The sequence below is a fragment of the Stegostoma tigrinum genome, chromosome 25 (genome assembly GCF_030684315.1).
Source record: "Stegostoma tigrinum isolate sSteTig4 chromosome 25, sSteTig4.hap1, whole genome shotgun sequence".
Lineage (NCBI taxonomy): Eukaryota > Metazoa > Chordata > Chondrichthyes > Orectolobiformes > Stegostomatidae > Stegostoma > Stegostoma tigrinum.
The window spans coordinates 39399647-39423230 of NC_081378.1; the positions used below are offsets into that span (position 1 = coordinate 39399647).

At 41.6% G+C, this 23584-nt stretch overlaps 1 protein-coding gene across 3 annotated transcripts in view; it reads left to right on the plus strand.

Moving 5' to 3' along the window:
• Nucleotides 1-23584, plus strand: part of LOC125463244 (copine-8) — a 300826-nt gene that overhangs the window by 231555 nt on the left and 45687 nt on the right. For all 3 annotated transcript variants that reach the window (XM_059654654.1, XM_048554261.2, XM_048554262.2), the window contains one exon: nt 19278-19324. In XM_059654654.1, the coding sequence (XP_059510637.1) occupies nt 19278-19324 (47 nt within the window). The remainder of the gene's footprint in view (nt 1-19277; nt 19325-23584) is intronic.

Consider the following 23584-nt stretch of genomic DNA (forward strand, 5'->3'; position numbering starts at 1 on the left):
TTCTGTGAATCTCTTGTGAATTAAGTGTGACATGAGATTCATCCACAGTATGAGATGTTATGAGATTATGAGATCTCACATTTGCTTTTAAGAGCAAGTCCTCTTTCTGGTAGTGTTGCAGCATTGAAATGTCATGTTGTGTCTGAATGGTTCCATGGATCCACATATCATTGAGTGAAGTACAACTCCATCGAGTCCTTCCAGGAGCTTGACGTTGTTATCTAGCAATTTCTGGTGCAGATGTGATGCCAGAAGTTATTGAAGCAAAATCTTTGGAAAAGAATCATGAAGAGTGTGAGGAATTTAGAGGCTTGACTGAGGGGGTAATTACTAAAAACCACTCTTTGGATCTAATTTCAAGAAGACCGAATCCTTTGTAAATTTAGCCAACCCACAGATACATTCAGCTTGAATTCAACAGCTTTTCTCAGCTATGTAAGATCTACAAAACGTCTGATAGATCTGTAGGGTGTAAGTGCTGGAATCAGCACCAGTGTGTTGATATTTGTAACAGTTTAGAAAACCCATGCTTTGACCTGGAATCAATTCCCTTCTTCACTTTTGGAGGGACGGAATACAGAGTCTTTCTGGGTGTAAACTGGAATGCTGGATTGCAACTTTGATTTTGGCCCAGGCTCAGTTTTGTTGAGATTTGTGTAGGGCTTCTCTTCATGAGCCCTTTCCAAAGTCACCTCATCCACTAGATATTCCACCCAATTGGCGCCACTCTTGTCCAATTCTAGCTCCTTTCTGCCATCCTTCATGCCCAGTACATGTTGCCACTGCTGGGATATTCTAGAATGGTCTGGTTCCCCTGGAATTGGTGCCATTTCAAAAGGTGGTTGTTTATCTATGTTTGTCCAGGTATGTGCTGCTCAACTCTTGACCTTTGTCCCAGACTTGGCAAACAAGGGAAATTTGATAACCTGCACTACAGGCAGGGATTTGCAGATCCTGCTGGACAGGATGGTACAGAGGAGTGATGTCTTTTTGCTCCAGAACTGGCAATGGAGGCCATGATACCAGACCATGCCAGCCTAGTCTGAGTTTATCACCCAGGTCAGTGGAATCTCTGCCACCTGGAAGAATACACAACACTATAGGAAGAAAAGCAATGACCTGTTCCCCTCTGCCAGTATAAATGCCACCATCTACTCTCTGATACCACTTCTGTACCCACATCCCACCAAAATTCATGCTGTACCACTCACACATTATTGTCCACAATATTTTCCCTCACTCACTCACGCCCAGCCCAATCCCTGACACCACTTACCCTTACCCTGCGGGCTCTGTGCTGCCTACTCTCTCACTGAGGACAGCTCCCCACCTGCACCAAAAGTAACATCACCCTTTAATACCTTTCTCACTTTGATCCCAGCTGGAAAACAGCCCACAGTAGGGCAGAAAGAGTCAAGACAAGTGGTGGATTGCCTGACTTTGTGTTCCTTTTCCCTTACGAAGAGAGGATACTGACCCTGAACAAACCACGCAGTTGATTGACCTGCTCAGATCTCTGGACTGGTATTAAAGGCTGGTGTAACTTATTGTGCTAAGACTCGCTGACACAATGTTATCCCATTTTACCTGTCTGAGGACTGTCAACAATTATGACATCTTCCTGGCTTTACCCCTGCACTAAACGGCAGGGAATGTGGGCTCAGTGGTTCAGGCTGAGAGGCAGGGTGCAAAAAGGTAAGGTGGGGATGCTGTGAACATCTAGGTGGGCTCAAAGTAAGTGAGCACTCGGGAAGCATGTGAACAGGCCAAGGATGCAGCCATCAAGTCCATACATTAGATGGGTGGCCAAGTGCACAACTGCTGTAGCATTGCAATGACAGTTGTTCTAGTACCCTAAGGTGCAGCATTGAAGTGCAGAAGTATACTATCAATGGAGCGAGAGGTGCCATGAGGGTCCTTAGAGGTTGGAACATGTCAAATATAGTGCTTGTGGTGTCACACTGTTTCTAAATCACATACAATACTTTCTTTCCCTTGTTATTGACAGCTTAATTTCAGTTCTCTGATGTTCTTGAGTTTGATCTCTCTCAAACCATTGTTTAGCATAAGTAAGAGTCGAGACTGCTATGCCAGTGTCGAGTTTCAAATGCAATTTGTTTTGTTCTGCTGGAATATCAGCACTCTGGTAGCTTCTGTTTGGTTTCTGTATTTCTCTAAGGAATGCACCTCATTATTTTGAATATCATCTAGCTTCCTGAATCTTGCCATCTTTTGAAAGCTGCCCCTTCTGTGTATTCTGTACAGGTTTCTTATTTCAGCACACCATCTGGAAATGGCCTGTTGTTCCACATAAATAGCATTCAACCTCTTTGGCAGCATATTTTCACTCCTGTGTTTTTCTCTGCCACACCAGTTATAGTTATCCTAGTCAGTTAGTGGATGCTGTTCCTGTCTCCTGTGTATTTTATTACAGAATATTTTCTTGTTGACATACCGGGCTCAGTCAGCTGCTTTTGAGATAGGGCTGTCTTTGCCATCTCAAACCACAGTTCGATTCTCTTTTCTGGCCTTGGGTTGCCTGCTCAGTTTGATGGCCTTTGCTAGGTTGGACTTTTTTTTATCCCTCTGCTGGTGGGCAGTCAAAGCATCATCCAACATTCCCATCATAATTTTTTCTCTGACCACTTCATCTTCAGCTTCTCATTCTCTGCAGATTTTGACAGCCATTTATGAATGGATCAACACTTTCTCCTTGATGAGTTTGTTGAATTTGATTCTCTCAACAATGGTATTCTTTCTTCGACTGAGGTATTTTCCAATAGCATTGATGACTTTGTTATACATGCTTTTCTCCTCATTGATAAAGTGAATAATGAAATATTGTCTGTGCAGTTACCCATTGCATATTACAAAGGATTGAGCTGCTCACTGTTCATCTTTTGTAGCAAGGCCAGATGCAGCATGATACCTGGTAATCTCCATTATCGTTTTGGCATGCTGCTGCTTGGTTGAGGCCTAGGAATTTAAAGTGATGGTAGAGAATTGTCCTTCTCTATTTTTCACATGCTGTCGTCTTACGGCAGTCTCAGTGTTGTTAGACTAATACAGAATTCTTAATGAGTTGACAAATGTGTAAGAAATGGAAGATTTATTGGAATACATCTTCATTTTTTGGCTTAAACTTCTGCAAGGCTATATGAAAGATGAAATCCTGTAATGTTGAATCACCTCCTGTGATGTATGTAGTAAATTATTAGCATGTGAAGCTATTAGAATTGATATGAATTAGACTGTAATTAGTCCATTAACAAGCCAATATCCAATTAAGCTCCATGACATGAGATTTCTGTCTGATATCAATGACGCCATGGCCAGATAATAGTCTGTGGGAGAAAGATCCACTTCCGAGATCTGCTGGTTAATCTGATTGGCTAGCAGCTATAAAGTCCCATCTGTGCAATGGGTGCCAGTTGGACTGAAACTCAAAATGGTAGGAGAGCTGGGTAAAATTAAGTCTGGGGCACTTGAGCAATGACAGCCGATTTTGGCCTATAGTCGGCGGGGGTGGGGGGGGGTGGGGGGGCGTGGGTGTGAGATTGAGAGTAGGGGTTGTGTGTTGAAAAGGCAGCAGAAGGGTGGTGTCAGTGGTACCGAGGGTGAAGGGAGGGAACAGGTATTGGCATCATAGCTGGGAATGGCATCCATGATCAGGAAAGTGAGCTAATGATAGAGTTTAGCCCTCCTCTGCTTTGCCTTCCTGCCCTAGGTCTGAGCAGGGTAACCAGCCAGGCATCCACCACCTACCCCCATACCCCAGTGATGTACTGCTCGCAACCTTAAAAATGCAGTTGGGTGGGAAGTGACCTTCTTAAGTGGCCATTTGACCTTAACTGGCACAAAGACAGACAGACGACTCAAGTCACCATTGTCCCCATCAGTAAAATTCCTCACACAGGTCGCTGATGGGTAGGTAACAGGCAGAAACGCTATTGGAGAATTTTACAGGCCCCTTAACTTTGATAAGAGCCACTTTGCTACTTGAGGTTGTGTTTAGTCTTTGTCCATATTAGTTTTCTCGAGAACAATACTGACTTTGGAATTTCCAAGTTTATGAATAACATTAAGTAAAAAGAAGAAGAGATAAAGTGATAGGACAATGGCAAATTGTTTTTATTTGATTAGATTTTTGTCTCCATGAACTTAAGCAAAAGGCCACTCCAATAGAATATCAGTTGGCCAATACTGAGTTTCTCCCTTGTTCACTTTATTAGAAATAGTGCACAGATATGGCAGTGTATGACATCCTGTTGTGAATCAGTAAACACTCAGATGCATGTATACCGTGAGTAAAATGAAACAGGAAAATTATTTGACTGTGCCTTTAAACCAGATGCTAAAACCCATGTTGTAATTCTGTGACCATTTTCACCAAGAGAATTACAGAAAAAGTGATAAACAACCAAAATGTTCACTTTTTACCAAAGTAAGCTTGCATGTTATCTATTCACTTCTTAGCAATGCCACCATGTAGAAAAATGCTCTCTATGTTCCAAAGTCTAACAATCTCCAGGAGATTGCAATTGCTTGCAATTCATCACAGTTGCTGCCAACATGTAAATTATCAACCCTATAATTGGAAACATCCTCCTCTCAGAACTCGTTGAATTCCATTTTAAGGAGCTGTTGTGACACCTTACCAGATCTTAGCAGTTTTGTTCCAGATCTGTAATATCCCTGAAAATAAATATTCTCTGGCAGCTAATCTAAATTTTTGAGGATGGAATTTATAAGTATAGTCTTGTATCCTTCTTAATATACACTTTAAATAATCTATTCAAGTTTACTGAAATTGGTAGCTTTTGGTCTGAATCTTAGAGGCCTAATGACATGGTTTGTGGTGTGAAATGTAGCAGAATCCCAAGGAGAAGTTCACTGAGGCCTAAATCAATGTCCAGAACAGCTGCTTTTAACGTCCTGGGTGGTGAGGAGAGTTGTCTGTTAAGCAGGATTATCGCTTGATAACAACCTGACTAACTCCACATCTGACCTCGTTAATATGCAGCCCCTGAGCCTACCAGCTGCCACATACAAACTAACCACAGAGAATTCTCAACATGGAAGTTAGAGTGAGTGTCTGGCAGCTTCAGCTCACCATTGGCTGAGATGAGCCTCCATGTTGGTTAGCACAGAACAGCTGCTCAGTGCTTGATCCATGGTAACTAACCACACATATCCATCGACCATGATATTGGCATCTAATATTTGCCAAACTCTTCGGCTCCTCATGGCATTTCTGATCCGTGGGCAAGACAATAGACAATAGGTGCTGAGGTAGGCCATTTGGCCCTTCGAGCCAGCACCACCATTCATTATGATCATGGCTGATCACCCACAATCAGTATTCTACGCTTAGGAACTATCGGCCTGTAATTCAATGCACACTAATAACCAGCACTGAAAACCTGCTGCAAAGCCACTTTTCACACAGGGGACATGGACCCAGCTCATGAATTGGATTGGGCCGCATCAATCCATGATACATCCTGTATGGACAGGAAATTAGATATTGCGCATGCAGTTATATCTAGGACTAAGCAGGCATTCACGCAAACAGATGTATTGCAATACCATTGACATTTATGGAAACATGAGCAATGTCACTGGTTGCCCACTGCACTACATCTCAGTGTTGTCCCAAGTTCCACACGTTGAGGTGGAGGAAGCCCACTCAATAGTGGAGCCTGTTGATCCTGGTGTTTTGGTCAGGTGACCCCAGGATGTCTGCGTCTGGACAGCCCAGACATGCTGAGGGTCTCTTTGCCAAATGCAAGTTGGACCCTTGTTGGCTTTTGAATTTCCAAGGGTCAGAAGCAGATAAGCAGGGTGGACCTGGAAGATTCGGCTACTTCTGGCATGTCTTGAGAGAAGACATGCAAAGAGACCTGTGTGTGGTTTAACCTCCAGATGGGTGTCTCCTGGTACTACCCTGTGTCATTGTGAGGCAGGGGCATCTGAAATGCATGCTAGGTTTCCCATCACCCTGTTTCCTTAAGCACCAATGATGCACGTGTGTGTGTGTGTGTGTGTGTGTGTGTGTGTGTGTGTGTGTGTGTGTGTGTGTGTGTGTGTGTGTGTCTCTGTGTGTCTGTGTCTGTGTGTCTGACTCTATGTGATCACATACCCTGAGTGTGCTGGACCTGGATCTCCATGGCAGTGCCAACCTCTCCCATGGAGGCAGTCAGACAATCCCATGCTTGAAGCAGATGGCTCCCAAAGGTGTACCTGTACACCTGCAACCTCTGGGCTATGAAGGTGCTTGTACCCCACATGCCTGTCTGCCACTCCAGTTTCTCCCTATGTGCATGGGTGAAGCTGACAGTACAGGGTCCTCTCCTGCTAGGGCTTAGCTGGTGCCTGGTTTCCAGCTGTTCTCCCTGTGCCAACAATTTAAGCAGTGTAGTGCTCACCAGCATGTGCTTCCCAAACTCTCTGAATCTGATTGAGTTCCCACTGAGGTGCCGGTATCTGAGTTGGCACGGGGTGCCGGAGGCACCCTTACTGATACTTCCTCTGAGGCTTTGGAACACTCTGCCCAAGGAGGTGGTTTCTGGGGGAGCAGGCCATTTGTCCGAATGGGCCGTGTTCATTCCACTGGCATCTGAAAGCCCCAAGGAAGAGAGGGCATCATGGCCAATAGTTAGAATGGCCTGTATTGAATAACACAGCTGAGTTATTATGAAAGGTGCAGTGGAATGAAGAATGCAATGTAATCAGTTGGCAGGATGTAGATATCTCCCCTGCAGGGGAGTATCTGGTTTCCATCTTCCACGATTTGTTCCTCATAGTGGGCGAGAACCCTGATGTTGGGCACCCACCCAACCATCCTGGCCCATTCAGCCTTGTTATGGTCTGTTTGTTGCAATGGGAGAGAGGAAAGGACTGAATGAGATACAAGTGATTGGGTGTCTGGCAGCTTCAGCTCACCATTGGCTGAGATGAGCCTCCATGTTGGTTGGCACAGAGCAGCATCTCAGGGCTTGATCCATGGACACTAACCACACATATCCATCGACCGTGGACATTGGCATCTGCTATTTGCCAAACTCTTCGGATCCTTATGGCATTTCTGATCCACAGGCAAGATGCTTAGGAACTATCGGCCTGTAATTCAATGCACACTAACAACCAGCATTGAAAGCCTGCTGCAACGCCGTTTTTCACACAGGGGGCATGGACCCAGCTCATGCATTGGATTGGTGCTATTAGTGCTGCTGCTTTCGTAGTAAAGGTGGTGAGGTGTTCCAGGTGAACATAGGCAGTGCAGAGGACAAGGAGGGTTAGTTGTGTGGGAGTTTCAGGTAGCGAATGAAAGCGAGTGAGAGAAGATGTTGCAAAAAATTGAGGGAATGGTAGAACATGGGTTTTGGTGGGATGTCAGGACAGTAGCAGAGATAGTGTGTGTGAGGTGGCTTGAGAGCACAGCAGGGCACAAACTTTGTCAGAGCAGAGAATGTCCTTGACCTTCTACAGCATTGCTGGCCATTCCTCCAGAGTGCAGTCATGGCACTGGCCCAGTGCCAATCTCAGATGAGGCTGGCAGCTTCTGGTAGTGGGGTGAACGCCTCACCTCCAGGATGGTCCTCCAGGAAGAGGACTATCTTCCTGTGGGCCAACTACCCACCAGAACCTCCAGAGTCCTGTCGGAGAACTGCAGCACTATTTTCACCTTCTCGGGGTAGCTTCAAAATGTCAGTAATCATTTGGCATACAGGTGGTCTTTGGCAGAGGTGCCTGGGCTGGTGGCCTTTTGGCAGAATTCCGGTGAGTGGCGAGTTCTTCCAGGAATGGTGAGTGGTGGCCTGGGCCTCGAATTGAGTGAGAAGGGTGCCACATGATCAGCTTATGTAGCTATTGAGCTGAGTTTGATAAGATATAGCATCAGATCTTGCTAGGTCTCGTGGAGAGAAACGGCCTTAGATATGCGATAAAATTTATACGTAGCCAAAACTGCGCAAGATTCAGCCTTTATCATTGAAGAAACTAAATCATCTTCCTTTAAGCCTGCATTAATTCATGTAAATAGCCCTACTTCTTGGAACTTATCTTCCATATGTAACATCATTGAAATTCAGTATCATCTTGGACACTCTTGTCTATTTCCTTTCCAGATCCTCAACACCCTACAGCATGAATAGAGACAAAAATCACAGGGGGTTATTTTTCTCCTGAAATGTAAAAAATCATTTGCTTTGCAATGCTTTTAAGGTCTGCCAGTTTCCCAGCTGCGCTCAAAATGCAATCTTACTTGCTTAATGATTTGCGGTTGCAAAGGCAAGTTCTCTTTGTGCTGGAAATTACAATGCTGGCCCAGGATAAGCCACAATTCAAGTACCAAAAAGATGATGATGAAAAAAACATTAAAATCTTACCACAAAGCAAATCCAACATAAAAGATTGTGGAGTAAGAAAGTCGCACACCAGAACAAAAGGAAACTGATCACATGTCTTGACATGAATTTATCAACAACTGGCCATCCTTTCCTCATCTGTGATGAGAGCTGAGCTCTAATTGACATTGCTCTAGATCCCTACATGCAGCATTTTGGTGTGATGCTCGACAATCTCACCAGCCAAGGTCTGCTGTTCTCACTTTGCAGCCATTGAGATAAGAGGCTGGTATGAGTAGGACAGCCTCCTACAACCTGGATCGTGCTTTGTTCCTCTGCCTTTGAGTATGTCACCTTGAAGGAATCTCAGTGACAAACCCTCTTGCCATTGGTGAAAAAAAGTTGCATGTGTCACTCCTGAACTCTGGAACTAAACTAAAAGGGGCTTCAAAGCGATCAGCGCCGTCTTTTGAAAACATATGAGGATTTAAAATGGCCTTCTGCCTAATGATTGGTTTCAGTGATAGGGCTGTGTCTATTTCCACTGGGGGATTGACCATGTGGAGAAATATTATCAATACACTGTCTTGGAAACAAATGGCCTTTGTAGTTGTATGGTAGGCTACCTTGTGTTTGTCATTGTTGGGGGGTAGCAGGTACTTATTTCTATCAATTGCTTACAATCCATTCCATATTTTATCAAACATGATAAGTCTGACCTTCTCCATCCTTTCCTGTTGTGATCCCCATTTCCATTCTAAGCACTTGTCCACTGCCAAAGATACTGCATAGCCCTGGAACATTTTTTTAAAAATATGGTAATAAAGCTCTCTCCTTTTATCAGTAGAGGCTTCAAATGTCAATCTGAGGCCTGGCTTCATTCTTGAGAATGACTCTGAGCATGAACTGAACAGTTTTGCAAAATCCATTGTCCAATGATTATCACAAGAACTGTGCCAAAGAGAAAGAAATTTTACAGTTTATAAGAATTAAACAGAGCAAGCACTATTAGCTAAATACTTTGTTTCAGAATTATTTATATTGCATTAAGTTTTGCTTCTTATGACCCCTCGATCTTCATCCATTACAAAAATCCTGAATATTCATCCCTTTTCTGGAGGGACAAACACACAAGGTATGCCACAGCACCCTGCAAGTCATATTGTTCTCTCCTTTTTGTTCTAGCTTTTCTCTAAGGTGTGAAATTTCATGGAGATTTTTCCATTAGCTTTTGGCTAATGATTCTCAATATTCACTTAAAAACTTCGTAATCGTCAAATTCTAATTCAGACTTAGGCTTCATTTACACTTTTGTTTCAGGATTTAAAAATAAGGGACACGCCCAGTTTGTAATAGTCTTCTGCTCTTATAGCTTCTGTACAGTTGCTGGACACAACTGATATCCTACTCCTGGCAGATACTATCTCTTTGCCTGTTCCAAGCTGACTGCTTTGAAACTAATGACTAACAAGTTTCTACCACATGACTGAAGATTTCTTCTTCTAGCTTTAAGTCAGGCAAAAATTACACCTTTCTTCCTCTCGTGGATCATAAACTGAGTTCAAAGGATTCCGGGCGATCCAAGATGGAGGATAGGAGAAAATTGTTTCTGTAAGAATTGCTTCATGTTTGAGTTTTCTTCAGTGTTGAACTGATCTCTTTGATTTCTTGGTGCAATAATTACTGTTTTATATCTGTTGTTTTGGAACTTTGGAAAAAGGTCAAAAGAGGGTACTTTAAAACAATGGGAAGAGCAGGCACCACATGGGAGATGTAAAAAATGGAGCAGTGAACCTGCACAACTGACTGCCTGTGCTGTTTGGTTTCATGTACTCTGGATTTCAAAGTTTGGTCTAAGAAAAATAAACAAACAGTGAAATTCACAGCTCACCTTGAAGAAATTTGTATGGGGAACTGTTTGTAGTAGGAGAACAGCTAAGGGTGTTTTTTAAAAGCCTAATCATGCTTTTTTTTAAAGTGGAAGGGGAAAGATTTAAAGGCGTTCTGAGGAGCAAATGTTTCACACAAAGGGTGGTGCATGTATGGAATGAAGTGCCAAATGAGGTGGTGGATGCTGGTGCCATTACAATATTTAAAAGAATCTGGATGGGCATATGAATAGGTAGGGCTTAGAGGGATATGGGCCAAATGCTGACAAGTGAGACTAGATTAATTTACGATAACTGGTCAGCATGGATGAGTTAGACTGAAGGGTCTGTTTCTGTGCTGTATGTCTCTATGAAGCCAAGTCTTCCCCTGCAATCTGTGCAATGAACAATAAAGTTAGGACTGTTTCTGCTTAAGATCCTGGTCTGACCAACGTTTATTTCCTTTGGTTCTCCCAACTTGATGAGGTATATCTTACATTTTGAACAAAACTATATAAGTTTGCTTTTTGAGCATGCAACTGGATAACTTAAATAATGGAACATTCTACTTCATAGTCCATCTCAAGGATAAAGTGGTATGCTTCAGTGTGGTCTCAAATAGAAATGGAAACAAATTATCTTATTTTCAGCACAACTATTTGATTCTGTAATTCATATGAATTTATAGTTTCAATGGGTATCGTGGTCCTCTATTCAGACTCATTGGCTCCTTGAAGAGATTCAAAGATGGGCCTCCCTGTTGGTTTAAGTTTGTTTTTTCATTATCAAATCTAACTTCGTGATGAAAGCAGGGTAATTAAACGGAAATTTATTTGGTTTGCCCTTGTACTAAGTTTGTTTATCAGTTTCTTAACCAAGGCTTTTCCATTTATCTTACAATTAAATCTTTTATTTCTAAAACTCAAAGATATATCCTACGCTAAAAGTTACAAATGATATTTGCAACAAAGTACACATTCTTTTTATGTAATTTTGTTGCCTTAATCTGTTTTCCAAACTAATGAAGTCTTCTTTTAATTTGAAGAATAGCCCTTGTAACACCCACTTTTAGCCTCTGAACAACTTGCTAATGTTCAAAAGTGGAGTCTGAGATGTGAGAGTTAGGTGTTAGAAGTTTAATGAATGGAATACAGGGCAGGGCTAATGGTGCAAACAAGTAGGATATCTCAAAATGAACGTCCTTATTTTGACAACAAATGCCAGATTGTTAAATGGATTTCTGCATTGCATTCATATTCTTGGAGTACCATTTTTGGTGTTGACCACGACTTCTTATTTCCATGCCATCTGTGATGTGTCTAGACACCCTCCTGGAATTGCGCACTTACTGGACATCTCTCGTTTTTTTCCCCGACTGCATCCACCATGAACTCCAATTTACCTTCCAAAACCTTTGGTGCTTGATTTCTCACAAGCTTAGTGCCATTGTTCAAAGTATCACGATCCATTGACCTACATTTCCCAGTACTACTTGCAGCCACAAGGCACCTCCTGCTTTAAGAGCTGCAGACTGTCAGAAAGAAGCACTACCACCTCCATGATATTGAGCTGATTTGTCGAACAGGGCAGTGTCAATCCACTCCCCCACCTGCCCCTTGTTTATTTTCTCCCATTGATGAACACCAACCTCTTCCCTTCACATCCAAATTCACACACACTTCACATCCTTTCTCTTTCTCCACCATTAACAACTTTTTGAATCTTACACTTCCCTTCTGCCTCTGTCAAAATATTAAAAATTAACATTTTCCAACACCTTTCAGTCCTCTAGATGAGTCATACTGGACTAGAAATTTTAACTCTATTTCTCTGTCTACAGATGCAGCCAGACTGCTGGTCTTGTGTGTTTGTCTCCAATTGGCAGCATCTACCATATCTTATTTTTAGTCAAGCTTTGACTGTGTTGTCTGTAAGACAATGAATAGGACAGGATTAATTGTACTCCGTGAGCCTTTGGTCATTTTCAGATCTTAACCAAGCTTTTCCTGAAGTATCCTCCCTTACAGATGCAATGAAACCTTTACACCAGTTTTTTGTTGTTGGCACAGTGTGGCCAGACTCTGGATTCTAAGCCTGAATGACTAACTTCAGCGTGCACATTTCACAAGGTTTTAGCTGGTTCACTGATGGCAGATTGTGGAGCAGCTGCATATTCTATCAAAGGACAAGATCTGTAACTTGTTGAATCAGTCCCATTCCACAGAAGTACCCGCATTGCCAGTAAATAGCAGAAAATCCACTGCACTGCAATTCTCTCAAAAAGGAGACTGTTTAAAGCAATCCAAACTCAGGGGAAAATAATAAAATTACACATCTGCTTAAAGAAACCAGAAAAGGTTGTATGAAAAAATGTTGGAGCTAAACTTTACTGTTGATGTTATTCAACTCTTAGAATGAATCTGGGGCAATGTTGTACGTTGATCATTATACATGGCAAACTATTATTACATGATGTTAATGATTAGTTTTCAGTGGATATTCATAATAGGACTAGTATATCAATAATTTTCCCAAGATAACTAAATGATGTCTACGTTATCCATTAATATAGACCATTTCAATCACAATAAAGTGTCTCAAAAATAGATACAGTGAATTAAAAAGTCCAGTTTTCCTTTAGCTATTGACTTGACAGTACACTTCTAGGGTGTCAGCAATCCTCTAGGACAGCAGTGATGGGAGCTGTTAGTAGATTGGAGAATATAGATTTTATTCTACTTGTGGTCAATTGTGAGCAAGTTGTGGACATGAACTGTTGATTCATGTCTGCTTCTGTAAGTAGGAAGCGATTGGAATGCATATCTAAATAAATGTTTACAGGAAGGTACACAGATTGGCTTAAGTCACATCCTTTACCAGACAGCTTTCTGGAGCATAAGCGTATTTTTTGTGGGAAAAGCAGGTGTGCGTCTCTTTGCAGTATACTCATTAAAGTATTTTGGCTGGTCCTTTTTTGGAATAGCCATGTAGCGGTCTGTTTGCCTTACAAAAGTTGGGTGCAGGTCCTGGCGATATGAACTAAGAAAATTTCTGCCCTTTCTCACCAGTGAACTGCCAAGGAACATGTAGCATGCCAGTTACTTATTAATCTGATCTGAGCACCAAGTTGTTTCAGAAATCTTGTTGCTGCATTTGGTATGAGGAATTTCGGATAAAATAGTTGCACATCAAATTATTAGCCCAGTTCTGTGTTTGTCCCAATGACTTTATTGTCTGTGATTGCTAAGATCTGTTCTGCCTAAATCACTGGTATGTTGGATAAGTATTGTGACAAGGCTATAGCTTTAAGAGGTTATTTTGTTCTGGTTTCTTTTAAGAGAAAGATTCAATGAGAAGTGTTGAGCTGGCTACAGAAGACCATTTGAGTAAATAGCCTGGAGGCCTTGTGTTTTTTTTAATGCAGCCTGAATGGGTGTGGCCAGCTCTCATGGTTGAACATTTCTGGGTAGCATCAGAAGCTATTGAGATCACAAACAGAGTTGGAAGCTTTGGTGAATGTCTCCTGGCTACTGCTCTCTCTGAATTTTCTGTTGATGTTTTTTCCTCCTGGATTGGAGAACTGCATCAGAGAATCTGAGTGTCTGAACTTTTCTTCCTTGCCAAGGGGTGTGTTTATGGGTTAATTTAGTAATAGTTACTGTATCGATTATTCGGTTAAGTTTTTAAAATAGAATTAAGTTATTCTAAATTCCTCTTTCTTTGGTTGTATTTTAACCGTAGTGTTTAAATTAATTGTGTTTTGCTTAATGTCGAGTAGTTTGGCCAGTCGCATTGCATCTGGAACACTTTACATTTGCCTTAAAAATAAGAAAACGTTAGGGCCTAGGCTACCTTCTTAGATTGTTTTGAGGGGGTCAGATCTGGTCTGTAACAGTATGCAATGACCTTTTTAAATATGTAGATAGATCCCGGTCAGTCTAATGAGAAGGTGTATTTGCAGATGTAGTGATGGTAATGAGTTCAGCTAGATGGACCTCATCGAATATGAGTTCCCTGATTGGGGCTGTTAACCTGGTCCAATCAGGGAGCCCCAGCTGACTTGATATAAACAGGAATGTCAGGGGTTCTTTTTACTCTCAAAGTCGGCTCTGAGCTAGCTGGGTTAGTGACTTGTACAGTGCACGTGTAAATAAAGGGTGACTTGGTGATGTGATACTGGCCTTTGTGGGGTTATTTCACAGGAAGTGCTGAAGGAAATATTTTACATTCACAGGAAGTGAAACTCAAAAACTGCCACTAATGATTTCCCAGTCAGTACGCCTTACAAAGAGTGATGCTTGCCTTGATAGAATCAGTCCTAATGCTTGCCTTGATGGTATCAGCCCCATAATTACCTTTCTTGGCTGCTCAGTCTGTTCTGACCTTTTTAAAGATTTTTAATAGACTGTGATTTGATTCTCAGATAATGCAATTTCCCTTTCAACTTTCATGAGTGAATTGCCAGGAGTCTTGAAAAGATTCTTAGATGTTCATAGATCTGTTGAGCATTTCCGGCATTTTGGTTTAATGGAGTAGATTTTACATTTTTTTTCCAGATGTGAAGACAAAAAACAGATGCAGAAGCATCAGAAACTCAGACGTATTGGCCTTAGGCATTCAAAGTAGCAGTTCCTTCTTCATGTGATTTTCTGACCAGCTGGATTTTGTCAGCTAGAGTGCTCATGCCAGATCTTAGCTTGAGTGCATGTAGGACACATCCCCCATTGGTGGGTGTATTTAAATGCTTTAGGAGTGAACCAGATTCATAGTCTCATCTTATACTTGCTCTGTCCTCAAGAAATGGTGGATAATTAAACCACACATTCCTCCAGATTCCTGAAATGTGTGTAATGGGAGCTCCAGCACATGGTGATGGTTAGGGAGGGAACACAGCAAGGCAGCTGGAGCACTTGTGCCAGAACTTCCAACAGTGGCTGGCAGTGGTGAGGGAGGGCACAGAGCAGGGCAGCTGGAGCAGTCAAAAGGACCCTCCCTGGAGGAAAGCTTGTCTTTAAAGGACAGAGGCTTGGTGGGACAAGGATCTGACAGACAAAGGATTTCCTCAGCCAGATGTAAACCACAGACTTAACTCCATGTAAATACTGTGTCTCTTGTTGCATTGACTCCATTGGAATAAAGAATCCCTGCTTCATGATCTGTGGGCTTTCCATGTGTTCAAATTGCATGTTCTATGTGTAAAATCTGGGCTTTGGGAACATTAAACATTAAGGGAAAAATCTAACTATTTCAATTAAAGCATTCTGAAAATACTGAAATGTCAGCAAAATAAAATTGGAATAAGTACAAGCTACACATTTGCAATTGAATTACTACCAAGCTACTGTCCAATAGTCTCACAGATCTGTGGGAACCCAGATTTTAGAATGCCTATGCCACAACTGAATCTCCTATCCATTTGGCCTTGATTGTCTGTCATGGGTGCAAAATGAATGAACTGTCACACCCCTATAATAAACTCCATTGGTTACACTTCAACCCACACGATCAGTCTGCCATCTTGTTTTATTAGTTCACCTGATGTGGACTTGCCAGTTGTTTTGGCATTTATAAACTATCTCAAATTGCCTTTGTGGTGGTGAGCCGCTGCTGCAATTCCTTTATTCATTCACAGATGAGGGCATCGCTGCCTAGGCAGCATTTATTGCTCAGCCTTAAGCCCAGAGGGCAGTTCAGAGTCAACCACATTGCTGTGGGTCTGGAGTCACATGTAGATCAGAGTACATAAAGATGGCAGTTTTCTTCCCTAAAAGCCATTAGTGAGCCAACAATTGACAATGGAATCATAGCCATTGGACTCTCAATTCCAGATTTTTTGCTTTTATTGACCAACTCATTGACTGAAGTGGCATTTTACATCCTCTCTCATGGTGGAGTTATAGCTGTGACATCTTTAATCAGGCAAGAGTGGGGATCATGCCAAATTCCCACCATTGCCCTGATTAAGTCAGTGGTCGGAAGGTCATAATGGCCCTTACCAGTTGGAGTCTTAGAGTGGATGCGCTGTGAGCTCAAAGCCCAAACAGCAAATACTGGTGTGTTTGCTCAGAGACTTCCCTAAGTGTGGGAGGTCGGGATGGAAAATGCTGTCAGGCAGTTAGTGCCTGCTTGAGGCACCTGGCATCAGGAAAGTGCGTGGGAGTATGGGTGCTACTACTTCGCCATAAACCTATTTCATGTGACTGATATTGAACCCATGATGTTCTCGCTCTGATATTCTCATTTTTCTCATCATTCTCCATTTGCCCATCTCAATAGCATTCTGGTTATTCCTCACTTCAAGTTGCTCAATATTTTGAATGAAGTAACAAGATTGGTCTAATAGCTGTCTTGTAGATTCTTCTTTTCAGTTTTCATCAAAACTTCTCTATCACACATTCTGCTACCACTGACTGTAAGCTACTCACTTTCTCCAAGGCTTCCCTCACAAATGTTGCACCTTCACCTTGATTCTCTTTCCCAGGCAACCTGACATCTCGTTGCTCCTTGGGCCAAAACACCTGTTGTTTTTTTGGAATTTCTGTTGTTTTCCCTGATGAGCAGGCAGTCTGACCCTTGAATGTTTTAGATCATTATTTTCTTAAAAATGTTATTCCATTTTCAATTCCATTTGGACTTCACCGCCTTTCTTGGGTACAAAATACATGAAATCTCACATCCCTATAATAAACTCAATTGGCTATACTTCAACCCACACTGCCAGTCTGACATTTTGTTTTATTTGTTCACCTGATGTGGACTAGCTGGTGATTGGTATTTATTACCCAAGTCGGTGAATCTAGCTTGGTGAGATGTGGCAATGCATTGCAGCAAGTCCTGGAGATGGATTACAGCGTGGGCTAGCTGCTGCCCTCTGAGTACCTAAGAAGCAAGATACTTGACTGTATGCAATCACTTCACTTGTAAGCTATTGCAAAAGCTTTTTGGCTTTTTACAGTTTAAATATCCCTGCCTGGTTTTGCTATTATACAAATAATAAAAAATACAGTGGATAATGCATTTTGTCATTTATCAGTTGTAATCTCTCAAAATAGCAATTAAGTGGTTACTAGATATTTAAGTTCAATTTAAGCACAGCTTCTTTATATTTCCATTTTTTTCTATTATTGGACTATTTCAAAAAGCTTTTCAACAATGTTGCACTTCAAAATGTCTACTAAATATTAGAATATTCCCATTTTATTAGTTCATAAGATTCAGGTAGCGTCCCTACATGTCAAGTGCTCTCTCAGAAAGATGAGTGATATGATTCATTATGGATCTCTGCTGCAATCAGCCTTGCCTCATGAGCTGGGTTTAATTGTTCAAGATTTGTAAAGTGCCTAAGCAATGGAACAACTACAGATCCGGAAGTGGGTTCTGTACATTGGAGCTTTATTCATTGTGGCATTGATCAGGAATTACAAGAGCATGACATAATTACAAAGGTGGATGGTCATTCTCTCTAGTTTGATTTATCAATCCAGAGAAATCCTAACACTATTCTGTTCTATCTTGAAGTTTATTCCGAGATTATTTGTTCTTTGGCTGAAAGTGAATTTTGTAATATCAGTTCTAAAATGGTGGTTCCTAATTTGAATTTGCTTCCTTCAGTTCTAATCATGCAGTTTAATTTAAACAACCTTTCTGTGTTCACTACATCCTTAACAATTTTCTGTGTATTTGTAAAATCAAAGGTCACTGAAGAAAAGGATGATGATATGAAAATTCACCAGTGTGCAAACTATTTTAACAATTTCTGTATGTAACATTCCACTTAAGATCTGCCACAATTTTAGTCCAAGTTCATTAATTTTCTACACAAATATAATTGACCGTAAAAGTTTTCTATTCATCGCTTCCCGAAATCCTACATGACTTGAGTATTTCTAGCATTCTTTGTTTTCAATTCAGATTTCTAGTATCTGCTGTCTTTGATTTGGCAGCATTCTTCCATGATTCTTCCTTCTTTCACCTTATTGTATAAGAAAAGCTATAAATTTTATACTTAATGACACAGACTAAACTTACATCTGATCTGCTGAGTATTTTCAATATTTTCTGCATTTTGTTAAAATTGCCTTATGCTGCACTGAAATGGCAGCAAATGGAATCAACTGATTTGTTCAAAGCTAAAAGGGGCACATTGTATCCTTGTCCTCCCTGCTGACTTGGTGTGAGGACAAGAGGAAAATGGCAGTACTATGACCACATCATTCAGGTAGACCTGAGCAATGGGTTCAACCAATTGACAGTATGATTCTAACTCTTTGCTCATTCTTTCACATTCTTAGTAATGTGTATAAAGGTTCTTTTATTATTCTCTAATTGCCAAAATATGCCTTCAACTCACAATTTTTTAAAATGGTTTGATATCTTTATGAAGTAAGTTGATATCATTGATGACAGAAATGAAATATTGTGCTCCATACCATTTAAGAACTATACCTAAATTAAGCATCTTTGTTTTGCTTAGAGATAAAGCTGTATTTATTTTTCTTTATATTTTGTTTCATTCTTGTGGCATTCGAAAATCTATTATTTGAACAAATCATTACAGCTATTGTTATAAATTAATATTCCCACATTTGCAACTGGCAGCCCCTTCCAATCCCACGACCACTTCCATGTAGAAAGACAAGGGCAACACTTACATGGGAATACCACCATCTGCAAATCTTCCTCCAAGCCACTCACCATCCTGACCTGGAAATAGGTCACCGCTCCTTCACTGTCGCTGGGTCCAAATCCTGGAATTCTCTCCCAAATGGCATTGTGGGTCACCCCAGAGTAGGTGGACTGCAGCAGTTTAAGACAGCTCATCATTACCTTCTCAAGGGCAACTAGGTTCAGGCAATAAATGCTGGCCAGTCAGTGATGCCCACATCCCACACATGAATAAAATATGCCCTTTAGTTACAGCTCCAGTTAATGGTAATGCCACTGTTTTTTCCTCAAAATGTAGATGTAAGAATTTATAATGTAATAATTAATGAAACATGTTTGTAACTGGTATGACTTTTGATACATTGTAGACTAAACATTGCTTACTTTCGTCTTTTAGGACACAAATCAATTTCACAGTGGCTATTGATTTTACAGCATCTAATGGTAAGCCAAATGATTCAACATACTCACATTGAAATCTTAGTTTTATTTGTGCTTAAATAGGAATATTTCTTAAAAACCATTAACTATCTAAGGTATTTGTAAAAAGCTTCAATAATTAGGAATGTAGTTTGTCTTTTTCCCTATCACAAACCACAGTTGCTCAATAATGTACATTGATAACAAATTCGTGTAATGAGCAAAATGTAATTTTAAAAAAAGGTGGTGTGCTTATTACTAATGCTTCATTAAGTTATTTAGGTAGTATATAGCGAGTCTATTTTGTGCTTTGTTGTTAGTTACCAAAAGAGGCATATTTCCCACACACCAAACTCTTGGGTAATGAGAATGATCATTTTGAAAAGCAGATAATGTTGATTTGGCTGCTGTAGTGTGTGGGTAGGCAGGGAGGTTGTGCCTGGAGCACCAAGCCTGCCTGTAGATTCACATCATTACCTCCCCCTCCACTAATAACAGTAAGGCTTCCTCCTAACTAGCCCTCATTGCCTGCATAGTTCACAACACCTCTGAGATGCCATAAGCCAAGATTCCTTCAGGAGTTGGCCTAACCCCATGAACATTACTGAGGACAAGCATATGGAGCCAGTCAGGTTGCGAGTGCTAGGTGTGGTGCTTGCACAATGAGAGGAGGCATGATTGGAAATGAACTGTCGGCTATTCAAAATAAAACAAAAAGGCTGCAGTATTTTGACTGATTTACAGCCTGAAGAGCCTGATTTTTATTTTGAAATTTGATCAGGACCTGCAAATTCCATTTTAACTCTATATTTTTAAAATGCCGCTTCAGGGATAAGAAAGGACCAGTCAATTTGGTGGAGGATGAAAATGTTGGTTAAAATTGCCGAGCTTCTCCCAGTGGGAGGGTTACATTCTGACCATACCCATGCAGAGAAGAGGACATTGTTATGTAGCAGTGAAGTGCATCTAAAGGGGCAGGCTCAGATGGAACCTTACAGGAGAACTAGTAGGATGTTATTATGGCAGGAGGTGGGTCAGGCTTAGTTGAATACTTTTGTGAATATGAATGATAAAGCTTTAAGTGAACATGTGTCTGTGTGTCAGATGCTGTAAGTTGTATATTAGAGTGTTTGCACTTCTCCTAAAGTTCAATAGCAAGGCAGTTAAGTGGCAGTACTATTCCATGGTCTGTGGTAGAGAGTGGGAGATCATCAGAGGGTGATGGTGGCAACACTTAACTGAATGGTCATGGAATGGTGAATGAAGGCTAATGAAAGGAGGCTGCCTGGGATATTCTGGAAGTTAGTCTCCTGGCCCCTGCAGGCAATGAGGGCCAGTTAAGAGGACATTTTACTGTTATTAATGGAATGGGAAGTGACAATGTGAATCTGTGGGCAGGCTTTGTGCTCCAGACAGGACGTCCCTGCCTATCCATGTGCTGCAGCAGCCACAGGCTGTCTTGTAGACTACCCTCTCCCATGGTTGGGTCCTGGCTGCAGAATTCAATTTCAGTTTTAAAATATTGTAAGGAAGGTGCTCCACTTTGAAGTGACCCCTTCCCTCCCTTCCTCCCTCCCTTGCTGTACCATTGCTGTACCTTTCACAGAATTGTTCCAGTACAGAAAGAAGCCATTCAGCCCTTCATGCCTGCCCTGGTTCTATTCCCTAGTGCCAATCGCCTGTCTTTTCCTCATACCCTTGCACACTACTTCTATCCAGCTAATTGTCCCATGTCTACTCAAATGCTTATTCAAACTTTTCTGCAACGTTCCCGTGCAATGCCTCCCAATGAGAGATTTATGATTGGCCCCTTCAGCTTTGACGTCAGCCCACCATGCTGCCTGGTGGCTTTGGGAAAAACACAATGAGCGATTGTTAGCCTCAGAGCGTGTGATCCTGACCCACTTTGAAGCCTGACATACACCAGGTTCAGAAGCCACAGGAATGCTCATACTCCCACTGCCTGTTAGGTCCCAACTCCATCAACCACCCTCAGGTAATATGTTAAAAGGAAAACTGTCAAATGATGTATTTGTTTCCCATAGATAGGTATCGGATTATTACATGGTGATGATTTTTTCCCCCACATATTAATGTTGTGCCAGGTGCCTCCACAGTGAAGAAAATGCTTTTTACATTGACATACAAAAGGTTGGTGAATAATTTCCAATTAAAAGTACAATACATCTGAGGATAGAAATTTGAAATAAAATTAGTGCGATGGAAACACTCTGAGTAAGGCAATGATTAAAGAGAAAGGAAATATATGATGGTGGTAGTTTAAGTTAATCTGATGAGTCCAAGTCTGAAGTCATTCACCTAAACTGCTGAGTGTCTGGATGTGAGTTTGCTCGCTGAGCTCAAAGGTTAATTTTCAGACGTTTCGTTAGCCAAACAGAGACAAGCAAGAGAATTCCTAGAAGCATGGCATTCCAACCGGAACTCCATCAACAAACACATTGGCTCCAAATCAATCTACCATCCCCTGAGAAAAAGAACAGGAAATGACATCACCAACCCAAGGAAACCTAACCAGATAAATAGAAAGCGGGACATAACACCAGCGCTTCGTCGGAGGCTCACTGATGATGTTACCTAGAATGGTGACGAAACGTCTGAAAACTAACCTTCCAGCTCAGCGAGCAAACTCATATCCAGAACCTCAACCTGAGCTACAAATCTTCTCAAAACTTGCGACTGCTGAGTGTTTCCAAGCTAAAAGGGGACATGAGATATCTTTAGCAAACATGGTTAGGGAAAATTCCAAAGCCTTTTATTCATATATAAAGACCGAGGGGGTAACTAGAGAAAGGATTGGCCCACTTAAGGACAAAGAAGGAAAGTTATGCTTTGAATCAGAGAAAATGGGTGGCATTCTTAATGAGTACGTTGCATCGGTATTCACCAAGGAGTGGGACATGACGGATATTGAGGTTAGGGATAGATGTTTGATTACTCCAGGTCAAGTCACCATAAGGAGGGAGGAAGTGTTGGGTATCCTAAAAGGCATTAAGTTGGACAAGTCTCCAGGTCTGGATGGGATCTATCCCAGGTTAGGTAAGGGAAGCGACAGAGGAAATAGCCAGGGCATTAACAGATATCTTTGCAGCATCCTTCAACATGGGTGAGGTCCTGGAGGACTGGAAAATTGCTAATGTTGTCCCCTTGTTTAAGAAGGGTAGCAGGGATAATCCAGGTAATTATCGACTGGTGAGCCTGACAACAGTGGTAGGGAAGCTGCTGGAGAACATACTGAGGGATAGGATCTATTCCCATTTGGAAGAAAATGGGCCTATAAGTGATAGACAACATGGTTTTGTGCAGGGAAGGTCATCCCTTACCAACTTAATAGAATTCTTTGAGGACATGACAAAGTTGATTGATGAGGGAAAGGCTATAGATGTCATATACATGGACTTCAGTAAGCCGTTTGATAAGGTCCCCCATGGTAGGCTGATGGAGAAAGTGAAGTCGCATGGGATCCAGGGTGTGCAGGCTACATGGGTAAAAAAACTGGCTGGGCAACAGGAGACAGAGAGTAGTAGTCAAAGGGGGTTTCCCAAATTGGAGACCTGTGACCAGCAGTGTTCCACAGGGATCTGTGCTGGGACCACTGTTGTTTGTGATATATGAAAATGATCTGGAGGAAGGTGTAGGTGGTCTGATCAGCAAGTTTACAGATGACACAAAGATTGGTGGAGTAGCAGATAGTGAAGGAGACTGTCAGAGAGTACAGCAGAATATGGATAGACTGGAGAGTTGGGCAGATAAATGGCAGATGAAGTTCAATCCGGGCAAATGCGAGGTGATGCATTTTGGATGATCTAATTCATGACCAAACTATACAGTAAATGGAAACGTCCTAGGGAAAATTGATGTTCAGAGAGATCTGGGTGTTCAGGTCCATTGCTCCCTGAAGGTGGCCACACAGGTCAAAAGGGTGGTCAAGAAGGCGTATGGCATGCTTTCCTTCATCGGATTGGGTATTGAGTACAAGAGTTGGCAGGTCATGTTACAGTTGTATAAGACTTTGGTTTGGCCACATTTAGAGTACTGCATACAGTTCTGGTCACCACATTACCAAAAGGATGTGGATGCTTTGGAGAGGGTGCAGAGGAGGTTCACCAGGATATTGCATGGTATGGAGGGCGCTAGCTATGAAGAGTGGTTGAGTCGATTTGGATTATTTTCATTAGAAAGACAGAGATTGAAGGGGGGGGGGACCTGATTGAGGTTGATAAAATTATGAGGGGCATAGACAAGGTAGATAGCAAGAAGCTTTTT